This window comes from Saccopteryx bilineata, chromosome 4 (genome assembly GCF_036850765.1).
Source record: "Saccopteryx bilineata isolate mSacBil1 chromosome 4, mSacBil1_pri_phased_curated, whole genome shotgun sequence".
Taxonomy (NCBI): Eukaryota; Metazoa; Chordata; class Mammalia; order Chiroptera; family Emballonuridae; genus Saccopteryx; species Saccopteryx bilineata.
In genome coordinates, this window is record NC_089493.1 from 289,632,129 (window position 1) to 289,648,606 (window position 16,478).

General features: G+C 47.8%; 1 protein-coding gene across 3 annotated transcripts in view; it reads right to left on the reverse strand.

Moving 5' to 3' along the window:
• RAB11FIP3 (RAB11 family interacting protein 3) overlaps window positions 1-16,478 on the reverse strand; it is a 97,992-nt gene that overhangs the window by 18,619 nt on the left and 62,895 nt on the right. For 2 of the 3 annotated variants that reach the window (XM_066275426.1, XM_066275427.1), the window contains exons 4-5: window positions 9,536-9,747; window positions 4,987-5,136 (exon numbers count right to left, since the gene is read on the reverse strand). In XM_066275426.1, coding sequence (XP_066131523.1) covers window positions 4,987-5,136; window positions 9,536-9,747 — 362 coding nt within the window. Of the gene's footprint in view, window positions 1-2,205; window positions 2,341-4,986; window positions 5,137-9,535; window positions 9,748-16,478 lie in introns of all 3 variants that reach the window. The other variant, XM_066275425.1, reaches the window with a different exon arrangement.

Below are 16,478 nucleotides of genomic sequence, written 5' to 3' on the forward strand. Positions count from 1 at the left end.
GTTTAAGTTTAAAAAATTTGGCTCTCAAAAGAAATTTCAATCGTTGTGCTGTTGATATTTGGCTCTGCTGACTAATGAGTTTGCCGACCACTGGTAGGGAGTAGACTGGCAGTCCAGTGACACGGTTTATAATTTGAAAATATACCTCTGGGTAAAGCAGACTTCTACACAATTTCTACAAAATGAGTTGTTTTTACAGAGGTTTTCAGGTACCTGGAAAATATGATAGCGATCAGCATCTTCTGAGGCTCACTGAGTAGAAATTATATCTGACGTCAGTTTCCAGATACAGCTTGGACTAAATCACCTTTTATCTTCCACAAACCATGAACATTTATTTTAAGGAAATTCCATGAAAAAAACAGGCAAGATTCAGATCTCTTTAACTGAGTATTTAAGGGGCAATTTCCTGACTGACAGTTGTGTCCTGATTACAATGATTTTAATGGGTATTTACCAACCCTGGTTGAGTCTCTCTTAGGGAACTGGTGGCTGTAGCCGGAGGTGAGACCCCACTGGACTTGCTGGCTACTAAGCATGTCCCAATCTGTCATCTGCCACACAAAGCTTAGCAGAGGTGACCACGGCAATTCTGGGAGAGCTTCTTCACATGGGAAAAGATCATTTCTACATCAAAAGTCTTCAGAGAATGAGAGATAACATACCTGTACCAGAACCTACTTAGCAGGAAGGCAAGCCTTCACGTGGAAAGGATAAATAATCCCTCAGCAGAGCACCCAGGTAAACACACACAAGAGGTGAAACTGATTTTCCTTAAAACAGAGGCCAAGGGATCTTTGGAATCACCAGATAACCTCATTTTCTAAAATCTCCCCGGCAGACTCAGAGAGCACTTCCAGCTTCTCGCCAGTTCTGCGGGGGCCACACCAGGCTCCCCCTCATGCTGCCGACGGACTGCAAGTGCTAGGGTCCCGTCACATGCTCTCCTCCTAACTGGCATTTGCTGGACTCTAGCCTGTGTTGTGAGTTTCGCATAGGACATAAGAAAAAGAGTCAAAGACATTAAAAGCACTGGAGTTGGAACAGCTGGTACAACAGGTACCCACCAGGAAGACTGAGCTGGCTTGGCTGAGGCCCCAAAGGGACAGGCTCCTTAAGATACATAAGTGGTTTTTAGAAGACTACTCTCAACACACTGAAACCATTGGGATGGCTTGCATTTCTGCCACCTGTTATGTAACCTCCCACCAGTCTGAGACCCCTTTCCCCAGGAAACCTCCCTGGGTGGTTGCCTGGGAGCCCACAGCACTGATCAGCATGTACCAAGCAGCCACTCAGGGTCTTGCCCAATGACCAGCTAAATCGACAATATGCCTCATGGGCACATCAATATATGCAAAATACCCAAAAATGTTTTCTTTTTTCCACAAATATTTTTCATAACTGGAGCTTGTTATGAGAAGCCGGCAAAGGAACTGCCTCCCCCTGGAACTCTGACCCGAGCTGGGACTAGGGCCTGGGGCCGGGGGCTGGGGGCTGGAGAGGGAAGCAAATGGTCTGACACCAGCTGGGCCTAGGAGACAGAGGAGCAGATGGACTGATGAGGGCAGAGAGCAGCAGTACGGGCTGGGTCCTGGGTACAGAGCTGGATTCTCCCTGTACTGGTGTCTGAGGCAGCCTTACAGAGGTGAGTTCAGGGGACGGGCTCCCCTAGGGAATGCACACCTGATTTAAACCAACCTTCCTGGAAGCTGACTGCAAGTCTGTTTTTAAAGACAAAATCTTACTTTAAATTTCCCATATTGTTTCGTAAGATTCCCAATAAAAGGAATCTTTTGGTGAAATGAAGAAAGCACCTCTTTCTAAGCACAGACTTGCACACACGGGACTCCCACGTGTGGCCCCTCACACAGGAAACATAGCATCTAAAGCTCATCTCCTCCCTCAGGGACGGACAGAAGCAGGTGATTAGATTGCAGCATGCACACAGGAGCAAATAGGGCAAAGGGCACCAAACACAGGCTCGATGATGCATGCAGAGAGGGTGGGGCAGGGCCCGGGAACAGTCCTGCGTCCACACACTCACCTTGAAACCCCAGTTCAGGCCCAGCTTCCTGAGGAAGCCCCCGCAGACTTGGCTAGCCCAAGTGAGTGGTACCTGGGGCCAGACCAGCCAGGACAGCTGTAGACAAGAGTCCCCCTCACCCTTGAGCACAGAGCAAGGCCAGGCACTACATCAGTTACCTATTCTTTTCAAGATCATTCAGGCGAGCAGAAAGATCCTCTAGGCGGTTGATTTGTTTATGGCACTGGCTACAGTAAAACTCAAAGGCCTCATCAGTGAGGATGCTGTGCAGCTTTGCAGCAAGCGGGTCGGTGCTAGAGAGACAAGAAGTGTCAGTTCAGAAGACAGCAAGGACCAGTCAGGTTACCTGTGACTCCGCACAGGGCTAGAGTTGGCCAGGTGAAAGCATGTTGTTATGTAATTGGCTGTTACTCTGACCCTTACTCTCAGACTGCTGTAAACCCCCCTACCTCCCTCAACATCACCTCTGACCCAGGACATACACCAGCTCAAGCCACAGGGGCTCAGCCACACACCTGCTCCTTCCTGGTCAGGTGTTCAGAGGAACCCAGGTAGGCCATCACCTACCCTTACCAAGAAGTAAGTACCTGGACACACTGCTTCCTTCTTTGTCAGAAACTTGCCAGTGTGAGAGCAAAGCACGTCTCCAGGTAATTTACTCATTGTACTATAACTACTTTAATAAAACCACCAATATCAAAGATTATACATGAATTATGAATCACCAATAACTGTCATTTTTAAGACCTTTGTTAAAAAGTCAGAATTCTGTTAGCCTCATTGGGCTTTCAGGGCACTGGTGATACACCTGCTACAAGGTAGGACTATCCTTGGGGCATGAAGACCCCACAGGCTTTTAAAAGCCAACTTTGCTCCTGGCCAGATGGCTCAGTGGACAGAGCATCGGCCCAGTGTGCAGAAGTCCTGGGTTTGAATCCCAGTCAGGGGCACACAGGAGAAGCGACCATCTGTTTCTCTCTCCTCCCTCTCCCCCTCTTCCTCTCTTGCAGCCAATGGCTCAACTGGTACGAATATCGGCCCCAGACAGGGGTTGCCAGGTGGGATCTCAGTCGGGACACTTGTAGGAGTCTGTCTCACTATCTTCCTTTCTCTCGTTTAATAAAGAAATAAAATAAAATAAAATAATTAATTAAAAATAAATATCAAGGTGCATGCCTGAGTCTGTCTCTCTGCCTCCCCTCCTCTCATTTAAATTAAAACATAAATAAATAAATGAACAAACAAATCCAATTTGGAAGCTCAATTTGTAGAAAGGTTAAAGTAAAACATCAATTGTAGCATTGAAGTCACATTTGAGACAGAAAACAGTGAAGCCCTGGATGAGAGACAGGAACACACTACACAACTAGGAAGAGATTACCAGAACAGAACGGAAACAGACACTTAGCAATGCCAAGTCCTTCGGCCTTGATTTCAGCCTCGCCGCGAGTGTGCGAGTGTGCGTACGGGAAGAGCAGAGCCACCGGAAGCAAGCTCACCCCTTCACTCCCGCACACTCCTAGCGAGGCCCAGACGGCTCCCCACCCCGCGCTGCGGGGCAGCTTAAGTGATGGCGCGTGGAGAAAACAAGGGGAGACCCTGGCAGGAAGTCCCTCTGGCACTGACCCCACCCAGGTTGGGTAACCACCTGAGCAAAGGAAGAGTCCCAGTTGCAGGTTTTAAGACTCTCAGCCTTTGCTGGCAGCAAAGATGGAGAATTCCAAGAATGGTGCGAATGAGAGAAGTTGACTGTGGTGCTGGCTGTTCAGCCGGGTAAGGGTCTCAGCTGAAGAGACGGGCATGCTCTGTGCCGGCTGGCCACCAGTGAAAGGCTGCCAGGCAAAGCACGCTTAGGCCCCTTGTGTGGACACAGTGCCGGCCTCCTCCCAGGGCCTCCCGTGAGGAGAAAGAGCTGGGGAGTGACCAGCTCCGGAAGCGAGGACCTCAGTGCAAAGCCAGAACTTTCCAAGTAGTTTGGGGTAATTATAATAAAATGAATCCAAAGTACTGTGATATTAAAGGCTCCCTCAGAGGCTGGTCAAAGGGTATAGATTTTCAGCTATAAGAAAAGTAAGGGCCCTGGCCAGTTGGCTCAGCAGTAGAGCGTCGGCCTGGCGTGCGGGGGATCCGGGTTTGATTCCCGGCCAGGGCACATAGGAGAAGCGCCCATTTGCTTCTCCACCCCCCCTTCCTCTCTGTCTCTCTCTTCCGCTCCCGCAGCCAAGGCTCCATTGGAGCAAAGATGGCCCGGGCGCTGGGGATGGCTCCTTGGCCTCTGCCCCAGGTGCTAGAGTGGCTCTGGTTGCGGCAGAACAACGCTCTGGAGGGGCAGAGCATCGCCCCCTGGTGGGCAGAGCGTTGCCCCTGGTGGGCGTGCCGGGTGGATCCCGGTCGGGCGCATGCGGGAGTCTGTCTGACTGTCTCTCCCCGTTTCCAGCTTCAGAAAAATACAAAAAAAAAGAAAGAAAAGTAAGGTCCGAGGGTCTGATGTAAAACATGGTGATTAGAGTTAACAACACCATGCTGTATAACTGAAATTTACTAAGAGAGCAGAACTTAAATGTTCTCACATACATATATACATACATACATACAACTTCCTTCAAAGCCAGCTACCAACCATAGTATCCTAACTGGTGGTTACGGAACAAACAAAGCCAAGTGTCCCAACACAGGCCCTGCGCCATGTGGTTCGGCTGAGGCCTCGTAACTGTGGAGCAGCCTGGGAATATCACCGGACAAGAGAAGCTGCAGCTAACTTTCACCGAGGCATACATCTTGGAATTTTGACTGTGTATCTTAATTATATTATGGCAAATAAGACAAATTCTCTCTTAACAATTTGTGAACCAAACAAAGGGGAAATTCCCCACAACACAACACGGGAGATGCGGGACGGGGGCACGTGTGCCAGTGCGGGGCTGGCAGGGCTGCGTTACCTGGAGGTGAGGAAAGCGGGGTCTCTGCAGCCGTGCTCCCCATTGCAGAGGGTCTCTGGGGACAGTTCCGCCTCACTGCCCTCACCATAGTCCTCAAAATGCTCCTCACCACCTATCACCGTGACGACGGACTGGCTGTGCAGGTGGGATCTGAAAAAGCAAAACAGAAAGACACATTCTGATTCAGGGCTGTAAGCAGCCCCAGAACCGAGGCTGTGGTCAGCGCTTTCCAACAGAAAGGCTGCAAGTCACTTGTGTGAGTTCCAGTGTTCTAGCAGGCACCTCATGGGACACCAAGGTGAAAGGGAGGAATCTTTTCAAAATAAGGTTGGGTTAAAGAGGGTTTTTAAAATACATAACCTGCCATCTTCTCAGATCATTTGCCATCTGAATAAAGTGCCCATAAAGATTCAATCCTTAAAAAAAAAACCCAAAACAGCCCTGGCTGGATAGCTCAGTTGGTTGGGACATCGTCCCAAAGCACAGAGGTGGCCGGTTTGACCCCCAGTCAGGGCACATACAGAAATGATCGGCATTCCTGTCACTATCTCCCTTCCTCTGTCTCTAAAAGAAATAAAATAAACATTAAAAAAAATAACAAAACATAAAAGCCTTGGATGTGTGGCTCAGTAGACAGAACATTGTGCCAGCATGCCAAGGTCACAGGCTTCAATCCCTGGTCAGGGCCCAGATGAGAAGCAGTCAATGAGTGCACAACCGGATGGAACTAAATGAAGCAGTGACGTAACGCTTCTCTCTTTCTCTCAGATCAATGGAAAAAATAAAAACCCAAACAAACATCAAAATAAGGATGAGCTGACTGGATATCAATGTGTAAAAAATTTTTCCTACATCACACCATACACAAAAGAGAGATAACTGATCTGAATATGAAGGCAAAACAGAAGTCTCTGAAAGGAAAGCAGAAGTAAACGCCATAGAGATGCAGCACTAAGCAGATCTCTCACACAGAGCACAGAAGGGCTAACCACAAAAGAAAACCAGATAAACTGAACTAGAGTGGAATTTAAAATATCTGTTCCTCAAAGACACCACCAAGAAATTGAAAAGGCAACCTACAGAATAGAAAAAATATATCTGCAATCTACATACAGGATAAAGGACTCATATCTGAAATATATGAAGAACTACAAATCAGTAAGAAAAAGACTCCAGGACCAACACACCATAAAAGGCCAAATCCCACCCACTATGTGCCACTTTGCACTTCAACGGCAGAGCTGAGCAGTAGCCACCAAGACCATATGACCTGCAAGCCAAAAACGTTTCATTATCTGGCCTTTTACAAAAAATGTTCAGATCCCTGAAACTAACAAATAGATAAAAGATAGGAACAGCAACTTCACAAAAGAGGATCTCCAAATGGGCAATAAAGGCAAGAAAAGATACAAAAGGTGTGCACCTTCATGAGTCACCTGGGAAATGCTAGTAAGAACTATCCCACACCAACATTCTATTTCAAGCCCTCCAGAAAACAATCATGAAAAAGCTGGCCCTGGCTGGTGGCTCAGTGGATAGAGCATCAGCCAGGCATATGGACATCCTGGGTTCGATTCCCAGTCAGGGCACACAAGAGAAGTGACCATCTGCTTCTCTCCTCCTCCCTCTCTCCCTTCTCTCCCTCTTCCCTCCCACAGCCAGTGGCTTGATTGGTTTGAGCATCAGCCCTGCACATTGAGGATGGCTCTGTTGGTCTGAGCCTCTCAGCCTCAGGCGCTAAAAATAGCTTGGTTAATTCAAGCATTGGCCCCAGACAGGGGTTGCCAGTGGATCTCAGTTGAGCCGCATGTGGGAGTCTGTCTCCCTATTTCCCCTCCTCTCAATGTCAGGTGCTGCCAAGAATGGGAAGCAACCAGAATCCACAGCACTGGCAGGCATGTAACTACTATAAGTCTTGACTGTAATCATCTGAACTGCAGTAAGTGAAATAACTTCTAAACCTGAACATGTGTGCTCCAGATGCACCACTAAAAGACATGTAATGTTTACAAGCCCTAGCCAGTTGGCTCAGTGGTAGATTGTTGGCAGGTGTGTGGATGTCCCGGGTTCAATTCCAAGTCAGGGCACATAGGAGAGGTGCCCATCTGCTGCTTTTTTTTTAAATTTTTTATTATTTTTATTTTATTTATTCATTTTAGAAAGGAGAGAAAGAGAGAGAAACAGAGAGAGAGAGAAGGGGGAGGAGCAGGAAGCATCAACTCCCATATGTGCCTTGACCAGGCAAGCCCAGGGTTTCGAACCGGCGACCTCAGCATTCCCAGGTCGACACTTTATCCACTGTGCCACCATAGGTCAGGCGCCCATCTGCTTCTTTACCCCTTCTCCTCTTGCTTCTCTCTCTCTCTCTTTTCCTTCCCTCCTACAGCCAAGGCTTGATTAGAGCAAGTTGGTCCTGGGTGATGAGGATGACTCCACGGCTTCTGCCTCAGATGCTAAAAAATGGCTCTAGACTGACCAGGTGGTGGCACAGTGGATAGAGCATCAAACTGGGACATAGAGTATCCAGATTCAAAACCCTGTGGTCGCTGGCTTGAGTGTGGGATCAAAGACATGACCCCATGGTTGCTGTCTTGAGCCCAAAGGTTGCTGGCTTGAGCAAGGGGTCACTGGATCTGCTGTAACCCCCCGGTCAAGGCACATATGAGAAGCAATCAATGAACAACTTCAGTGCCACAACAAAGACTTGATGCTTCTCATCTCTCTCCCTTCCTGTCTGTCTGTCCCTCTCTCTGTCACCAAAAACAAAACAAAACAAAAACAAAAACAAAAAATCAGGCTCTGGTTGCAATGCAGCAAGGGCCCCAGATGGGCAGAGCATCGCCCCCTAGTGGGCTTTCCAAGTGGATCCCACTCAGGGCACATGCAGGAGTCTGTCTCTGCCTCCTCTCCTCTCACTAAAAAATAAAATAAATAAATAAAATAAATAAAAATAAAAAACATGCAATGTTTACAGCAGCCTTATTCATAAAACCAAAAACTATCCACTACCCAAGTGCACATCAACAATACTCTAATCATAATGAAAGTAAATGATTTATACCTGTGCATAAAAATATGGCTAGATCTCATAGCCACAATATCAAATGAAAGAAGCCTGGTGTAAAGGATACTTTAGTGTAATCGTATAGTATGTCAAATACAAAACCAGGGAGAACAATGCTGCCATTAAAAAGCCAGGCCAGGCCCTGGCCAGTTGGCTCTGCGGTAGAGCGTCGGCCTGGTGTGCAGGAGTCCCGGGTTCAATTCCCGGCCAGGGCACAAAGGAGAGGTGCCCATTTGCCTCTCCACCCCCCTCCCCCTCTCCTTCCTCTCTGTCTCTCTCTTCCCCTCCCGCAGCGAGGCTCCATTGGAGCAAAAATGGCCCGGGTGCTGGGGATGGCTCTGTGGCCTCTGCCTCAGGCACTAGAATGGCTCTGGACGCAACAGAGCGATGCCCCAGAGGGGCAAAGCATCGCCCCCTGGTGGGCATGCCAGGTGGATCCCGGTCGGGCGCATGCAGGAGTCTGTCTGACTGCCTCCCCGGTTCCAGCTTCAAAAAAAAAAAAAAAAAAAAAAAAAAAAAAAAAAAGCCAGGCCAGGTCCTGGCTAGGTAGCTCAGTTGGTTGGAGCTTCATTCTGAAATGCCAAGGTTGTGGCTTTGATCCCCAATCAGGGCACATACAAGAAAGATTCAGTAAATGCATAAATAAATAAGTGGAACAATAAATGAACGTTTCTCTCTCTCTTTCTTTCTAAAATCAATTCATAAATAAAAAAATAAAAATCCAGGGCGTCTGGGAGGGAGCAGGAGGGGTTCCTAGGTGCAGGTGTGTCTGCACACTTATGACAGGTGCACTTGCCTGTCATTATGTAATTCCTCAATTAAAGAGAAAAAAAGAAAAAAATGAAAAACTCTGTGAGGACCAAACAAGAAATGAAATAAAAATAAAATAAGTAAAACATGAAAAGCCAATCACTTCCAAGGTTGCTAAGCACAGTGGCTTCCCAAGTAGCAGAGGGTAAAACCACAAGCTATCTTTTGGGTCCACGTGGGTCCCCAGCTCCTCTCCCTCCCTGCTCCTTTCGCTCGCTGGTCCTCACGTGCGTGGTGCACCTGCAGCGGTAAGAGGAAACACGAGGTCTGATTAGGGGTGACATGAAGCTGAGGTTCTAACATTCTGACAGGAGACATTTACTAAATACTGTGTCTTGCCTGGTTTGTAAGAACCGTGATGACAAAATCCAAAAGACCAAGTTAAAGTTTTTTTCCTAGAATTTCTACCTCTATAGCCAAATAAGTTGTACAGTGTTCATAACTAGTCACCTGCTATCATCAGGAGGGATATCTCCTGACAGGGAAGCCAGCTGTGACCAGGAGATTGCTCAGGGCAGCTGGCACAGGCCGTTCTGCAGGGTCCACACTCTCTCACACGTCTTGTGATGATCTAAACCACACTGACCCGAACTCCATGCACCCAATCTGCCCATCAGACATGTCCACATGGTGCCTTGTGTACAATATCCAGGCCACGCTGGGGTGGTTACAGACCTGCCTGGGAGCAGCAACAGAGCACCGTGGCCAGGCTCCTCCATGGCATCCAGGCACTCGGAGTGCATGGCCGAGCTGCCCGCACTGTCCATGTCCCCTTCAGGCTGCAGCTCAGGATGCACCAAGGTGCTTGTGTCCTCATCGGTGAAGGTCTCGCACTCACTGTAGGTGCTCTCGGAGCCCATGTACGCGCTGTCTGTCACCTCATTGGCCTAGAAGAGAGTGCCAAGAGTCAGTCCTGGCACCCTGTAAATAATGAGGTCCGCATGTGGCATTTGGGGCAATAAACCCCAATGTCCCAGATAGCACAGTGCTGCTGTGGGAATCAAAATGACTACCTGGAAGGGAGCTCTCACATGGGAGAAGTCCCTACTATATTTCTAAGCAGAAACATTAGCTTACAAAACAATTTAATAGTTTCAAAAAATGAAAAATAGGCATACGTCCAAGTACAAAAAACAGAGTAATTTTTTAGGTTAGTTATATAAATACACCTAAAAGAGATAAAAAGGATCCCAACACATAATAAATCCCAGGAGAACCACCCATTTTGTGGATTCCAGAATTAGGATTATTTATATCCAAAGAATTAGCATTTCATAGTGTAAGAATATGCCATTCTAATTTTAAAAGTCACCATAAATATCTGTTATGTATGTTCAAGCTATCGCTTTGAAATTTAATTATACGGTCTAACTTCAAAATACTAATTAATCAATTACTTAACCAATAAATTATGTTTACTGGTTAAATGTCTACTTTCCCACTAAATATATCTTTATTTTTACCCATATGGGCCCAGCACCTAGAACAGGGCCAGCACACAGCAGGTAGGAATTATTTGTGGATTGTATAAATGAACTTAAAACTAAAGAACCATTAAACAGGCCATTTTTAATTTATAATCTCAACTTTAATTAAAATGCAATTGCAGTGGTTAAGAAAAGTAGCCAACATGTCATGCTTGCAAGATTCTGAGTTTAACAATTTGCAAACAGGTAAGATTTCAGAAAGTAGCTGGAGACCCTGGCTCAGTGGAGAAAGTGTCGTCCCAGTGCATCAAGGTTGCAGGTTCAACTCCCAGTCAGGGCACGCATGAGAAGCAATCAACGAGTACACAACTCAATGGAACAACTAAGTGGAACGAGTTGATGCGCTCTCTCGTCCTCTCTCTCTTTCTTCCCCCACTTACTTTCCCTCTCAAATCAATGGAAAAACTAAAGAAGAAAAACAGCTGGAGAGGTGCACTTTGCAGATATCAAGGGAGGTGGATAGTCTGCTCATGTGTGCTGTGGTGAAAGTCACAGTCTCGCTACCAACTAGAAGGCCTCACACAGCTGTGCCCCCAGGCTCATTACCCCATAGAAAAGAGGCAAAGGCCTGACCAGGCGGTGGTGCAGTGGATAGTGTCGGACTGGGATGCGGAGGACCCGGGTTCAAGACCCCAAGGTCGCCATATTGAGCGTGGGCTCATCTGGTTTGAGCAAAGCTCACCAGCTTGGACCCAAGGTCGCTGGCTCCAGCAAGGGGTTACTCGGTCTGCTGAAGGCCCGCGGTCAAGGCACATATGAGAAAGTAATCAATGAACAACTAAGGTGTCGCAATGAAAAACTAATGATTGATGCTTCTCATCTCTCTCCATTCCTGTCTGTCTATCCCTCTTTCTGACTCTCTGTCTCTGTAAAAGAAAGAAAGAAACAAACAAACAAAAAAGGCAAAGAACCCTGGCTGGGCTGGCAGGAGCCTTGTGTAGCCTCCACCACTCCAAGCCCTGTGATCTCATTTGTAAAAGGGTGCTGTAAATGCTGACCTCACAGTTATAATCATATGGGATCAGGAGAGACTACATCACTGGCTTGAGCATAGGCTCCCTGGCTTGAGCATAGGCTCCCCGGCTTGAGCACTGGCTCAGTGGCTTGTGCGTGTGATTGGCAACGTGATCCTAAGGCCACCGGCTTGAGCCCAAGGTCCCCAGTTTGAGCAAGGGGTTGCTAGTCAAATCCCTGGTCAAGGCACATACAAGAAGCAATCAATGCACCACTAAACTGAAGCAATGAGTCAATGCTCAAAAAAACAAAATAAAAAGGAGAGAGAGAGAGAGAGAGCGAGCACAAAAGCAGCTCCAGAAACAGAAAATAAGACTGTGGGGTTCGCCTATCACCGGTAGGTGGAACCCCTGCTAGAATACAACGTGGAATAGCTTGAGACGTACCTAAATGAGTGTTCAGTGATGTCACTTATAGTTCTAAGTGAACACCCCGTCTTCCTTGGATTCTAAGGTAACTAAATTCACTTCAAAATCTGAAATCAGGAAATCACTTCAAAGGCTCTAGTTCTACATGTCCTCCCTAAGCAGATGTCTCTTTCCACCCAGCACAGGCTGAGTCTGCTGGATCAGCAGGCAGCACAGGCAGAGACAGGCAGAGGAGCTGGGCAGGAGATGCCAGTATTTCAGTAGGGGCCTGAAGGAGAAGCACAGCCGAGCAGGTACAAAATCCACAGTCATTATCATTTTTTGTTTTTTAATTTTTATTTATTGATTTTAGAGGAAAAGGAAGGGAGAAAGTGAGAGACAGAAACACTGATCTGTTCCTGTATGTGCCCTGACCAGGGATTGAACTGACAAACCTCTGCACTCGGATGATGCTAACCAACCGAGCTATCCCTCCAGGACTCAATTTCTGATGTCCTCTGAGGTGTGGCTGCTGATTGGCTACCCAGATGGTACAGCTCACTCACATGGGATGCTATCCCAGAACCACCAGGGCGCCAGGAATACCCCTACTCCAGACTTCTTCTTCTTTTTTAGGTGAGAGGAGGGGAAATAGGTAGACTCCTGCATGCACCCCCCCCCCATCCACGAGGCAACCCCATCTGGAGCTGATGCTCAAGTATTGAGCTATTTTTAGCATCTGAGGCTGATGCACTCAGACCAACTGAGCCATCCTCAGCCCCCAGGGCCATGCTCAAACCAAAACCAAGCCACACCGGCTACAGGAGAGGGAGAGGAAGAGGAAGAGAAGGGGGGAAGTGGAGGGAGAAGCAGATGGTTGCTTCTCCTGTGTGCCCTGACCAGAAATTGAACCTGGGATGTCCACATGCCAAGCTGATACTGTATCCACTGAGCCACTGGCCAGGTCCTAAATTGATGGTATAAATCTAGTATTAATTTTCTTAAATTTTTATTTATTGATTTTAGTGAGAGAGGATGGAAGAGAGAAACAGGAACATCAATCTGTTCCTGTATGTGCCCTAACTGGGGATTGAACTCACAACCTCTGTACTTCAGGATGACACTCTAAGCAACTGAGCTACCCGGCCAGCGCTGCACCCCAGACTTCTAACGATAATGATGAAGACCAGTCGGCTCTGCTGTTTTCAGCTGAAAACTCCTACAAGAGCACTGCTCCTTAGCTGCAGGCCGACCCCATGGACCACCTCATACTCGAACCCCAGTCCGCAGACCCAGGACACAGGCAGGGCCCACACACCCTACTCCTCACCACATGGGGCCATCGAGGGTCCCCCAGACACTGACTGGGACCCTCTGAAATGGTTTTCTTTGGGGAACAGAGCTTGACTCTTGAGGTTAGCTTTTAAAAATCCAACCTACTGGCACTTCTAACGGACGCATGATTCTCTTCTCTGGTCTATGTAGACCCCACGGTCCTGATGGCAGCTCAGCATCTATAAGAGCGAATTAACTCAGCACCCAGCTAGCATTTCTCCCCAGGGAAGGGAAGAAGATCCTGGCACTTGGGCCTGTTTCTTTCACCTGCAAAGAACGGGCATCAACTGTGCAGCTGAGGCCGGGGTTGCAGCTGAAACATCGTGGGAGCTTGGTCAGGAGTGTTTAGGACTGAAGTGGTTCTCCACTGACAGAGCAACAGTGGGGCAGAAGCTATACAAACCCAACTGCTTCGAGTCAGGCACTGATACACTCCACTTTGGGCATCTCCCAACCTTTTAAACAGATAAAGGAGAGTGAACACTCTCCTACCTGCAATCTCCTTTCTAAATAAAGCAAACCCGTTAACCTGCATCAAATGAGAGTCGCACGTAAACAAACACTGTCCCCACTTCACAAAAGGCTCTATGTTGTTGCATTTATACCTTAACTTGCCCCAGATTATAAACAGACCGGGCTGTGGAGGCCCAGTTCCCACAGACGGCTATAAACACTGAGGCGCCCTGGTGGGGGTGCTGGGAAAGGGCCTCTTATTCGGAGGTTTACGCAGACTGCGGCTGTAGACGGCAGCCCAAAGGGGACAAGACTGACTGGCTCCATGAGCACCTAAGACAAAACCCAGGAGGTCAAAGTAGCCAGGAAGACAGGACAGCTCATTTCCCAGGTGCTGCCTGACCTGTGCAGCCCAAGGGTCAGTTTCTATTGGTCACGGCTGCCCAAATAAACGTCAGCTGGCAGCTACTTTTCCAGGGCAGTTGGGTAAACACCTGCTTTTTCAGAAAGGCACAAAGTCATCTTAGATGATGGTGCATGCTCACCCATAGTCTACTAGACAAAGCATCAGAACAGCTCACAGACATGCCCCACCCATTCAAATCTGCCACCAAACAGGACCCAGCTTTGTCCAGAAGCCCAAAAATCTATGCCAACTATAAAATGTTCACAAACTGCACGTTAAGATGAACTCGTGGAAATTTAACTGCATCTTTAAAAACTTCATTACATGTTAATGTTACCTTCACCAGTTAACAAACAATCTGCCAACAGACAGACCAGGAAGGCTGCGTGCAGAACTACCAGTGGGGAGCTCACGTGTGGCCAACCCTTCTGCCACTTGGCTGTGGTCCCTCTGAGAAGCACTACCTGCTAGGCCTGGTGTGAGCCTGCGTCCCGCCGCCACACCACCTCTTACCCTCAGACGCTAGCCCAGGCCGCTCTGCAGGCTAGGCCTGGCCCACACACCAGCTCCAGCCAGGGCATGCTCTTGGTGACGGCCTCCCTCCTACCAGAAGCACTAGGCCCTTCTGTGGAGACTTTCAACTGTTGAGTTGTGCTGAGTTTTCTGCCAAACCGGTGCGTTCACCTGAAGGTACATCGCTGCCAGGGAAAAAGTTTAACCTGCTCCCAAGACATGCTCCGTTAAACCTCCTGCTGGGGCGGTGTGGGGGGTGGGAGGCAAAGTTCAGGAAGCATCCCTGCTGGGTTCTTAACACAAACAGCCCTGTCTCAAAACAGACAGGCTTTTGTTCTCGACTCTCTAACCTTTCTGATAACAGTCCGCACAAAAGACACATTTGCCTGTTATTTTATTAAGGCAGCTGCAGCTCTTTTCTCTAGATGCTGGTGGGAGGAGGGAGGAACAGAGCATGTACAGCAGGGACAATTCTTTTCCTTTTTCTAAAAAGATTTTTATTTACTGATTTATAGTATGGGGGGGTGAGAAGAATCAACTCACAGTTGCTTCACTTCAGTTGTTCATTGGTTGCTTGTCCTATGTGCCTTGACCAAGCAAGCCCAGGGTTTCGAACCAGTGACCTCAGCATCCCAGGTCAGTGCTCTATCCATTGCACCACCACAGGCCAGGCAACAGGGACAACTCTTATCTGCTCTGTTTGCACCTGCTCCATGACTTTCCTATCCCCTTCCAGAAATCCTGATCCACGAGACCGCCTCTTCCAGGCCTCTAGCGCTCCATCCTCTCCCGCACTCAAGATTCTCAGACAAGGAGCTTTCTTCTCATTCCCTGAACACTCAGTGACAAACCTTAAGTTACCTCCTCACCCCTTTCCCTCCTCACTCAGGCTACCTCAGTGACTTTGTCCTGGGAGTTCTGTTATAAGCGACAAGCCAGAGGAATGCTCAGGGAAATGCTGGGAGCTACAGGACCCACCGAACAGCCCAGCAGGAACAGGACCAGAAGCAGCGGCCCATCAGCAGTTCCCTGCTCAGGGTCCCCTGACCAACTCTGTCATTGTGTCCAGCCAGGAAAATCAATAAATGGCGTATTTATCTCTGCGGATCTCCAGCAGAGGGTCTCTAAATGTTGTATTAGACATAACACACATATTCTCCACTTATATTTTTACTGGACTTTTAAAGATCACACAATGTACTAGTATTTTTTTTAAAGAGAGCAATCTTTCTATATAAGTTTATAGTACCTAGTTTCATTCTCCTAAAAATTAAACTTAAAAATCCTAAAAAGCCACATAGGAATCGTAAATGCATATTACTAAGCAGAAGGAGCCAGTCAGCAAAGGCCATTCTGTGTATGATTCCACCATGTGACATTCTAGAAAAGCAACACTATGGGGACAGTGAAGGAGCAGTGGCTGCCGGGTGCCAGTGGGTGAGAGATGAATCATGGGGCCACAGAGGGTCGTCAGGGCAGTGACACTACTCGGCACGACACTACAACAGTAGATCTATGACACTGTACATTTGTCCAAAACTACAGCCTGCACTACTAAGGGTGAACCCCCATGTAAACTATGAACTTTAGTTAATAACAATGCATTGATATTGGTTCACCAGTTACAGCAAATGTACCCTAGAAAGGCAAGGTACTCATGACGGGGAAAACTGTGTTAGTGTGTATGGGGCGTGATGGGAATTCTCTGTCGCGTGGACTGGGGGATCCCCCCACTCAGAGGGCAAAAGGGGCCCACAGTTAACCAGCACCCCAACACCCTTGTTTGCTCCACTCAGGTTTCAGGGAGGCAGCCCCACTGTAGTGGCTCACTCTTTTGTACTAAATGAAAACTTTAAGTACAAAGTGTGTTGATGCCTTTTACTATCTTGAATAATAAAACCCTGTATTAGTTTCCTGGGACTGCTATATCAAATTACCATGAACTGTGCAGCTTAAAACTGCACAGGAATGTATTCTCTCTCAGTTTTGAAGGCCAAAAGTCCAAAATCAAAGTGTCAGCAGGGTTGGCCCTGGCTGGTTACCTTGGTTGGTTAGAGCACTGT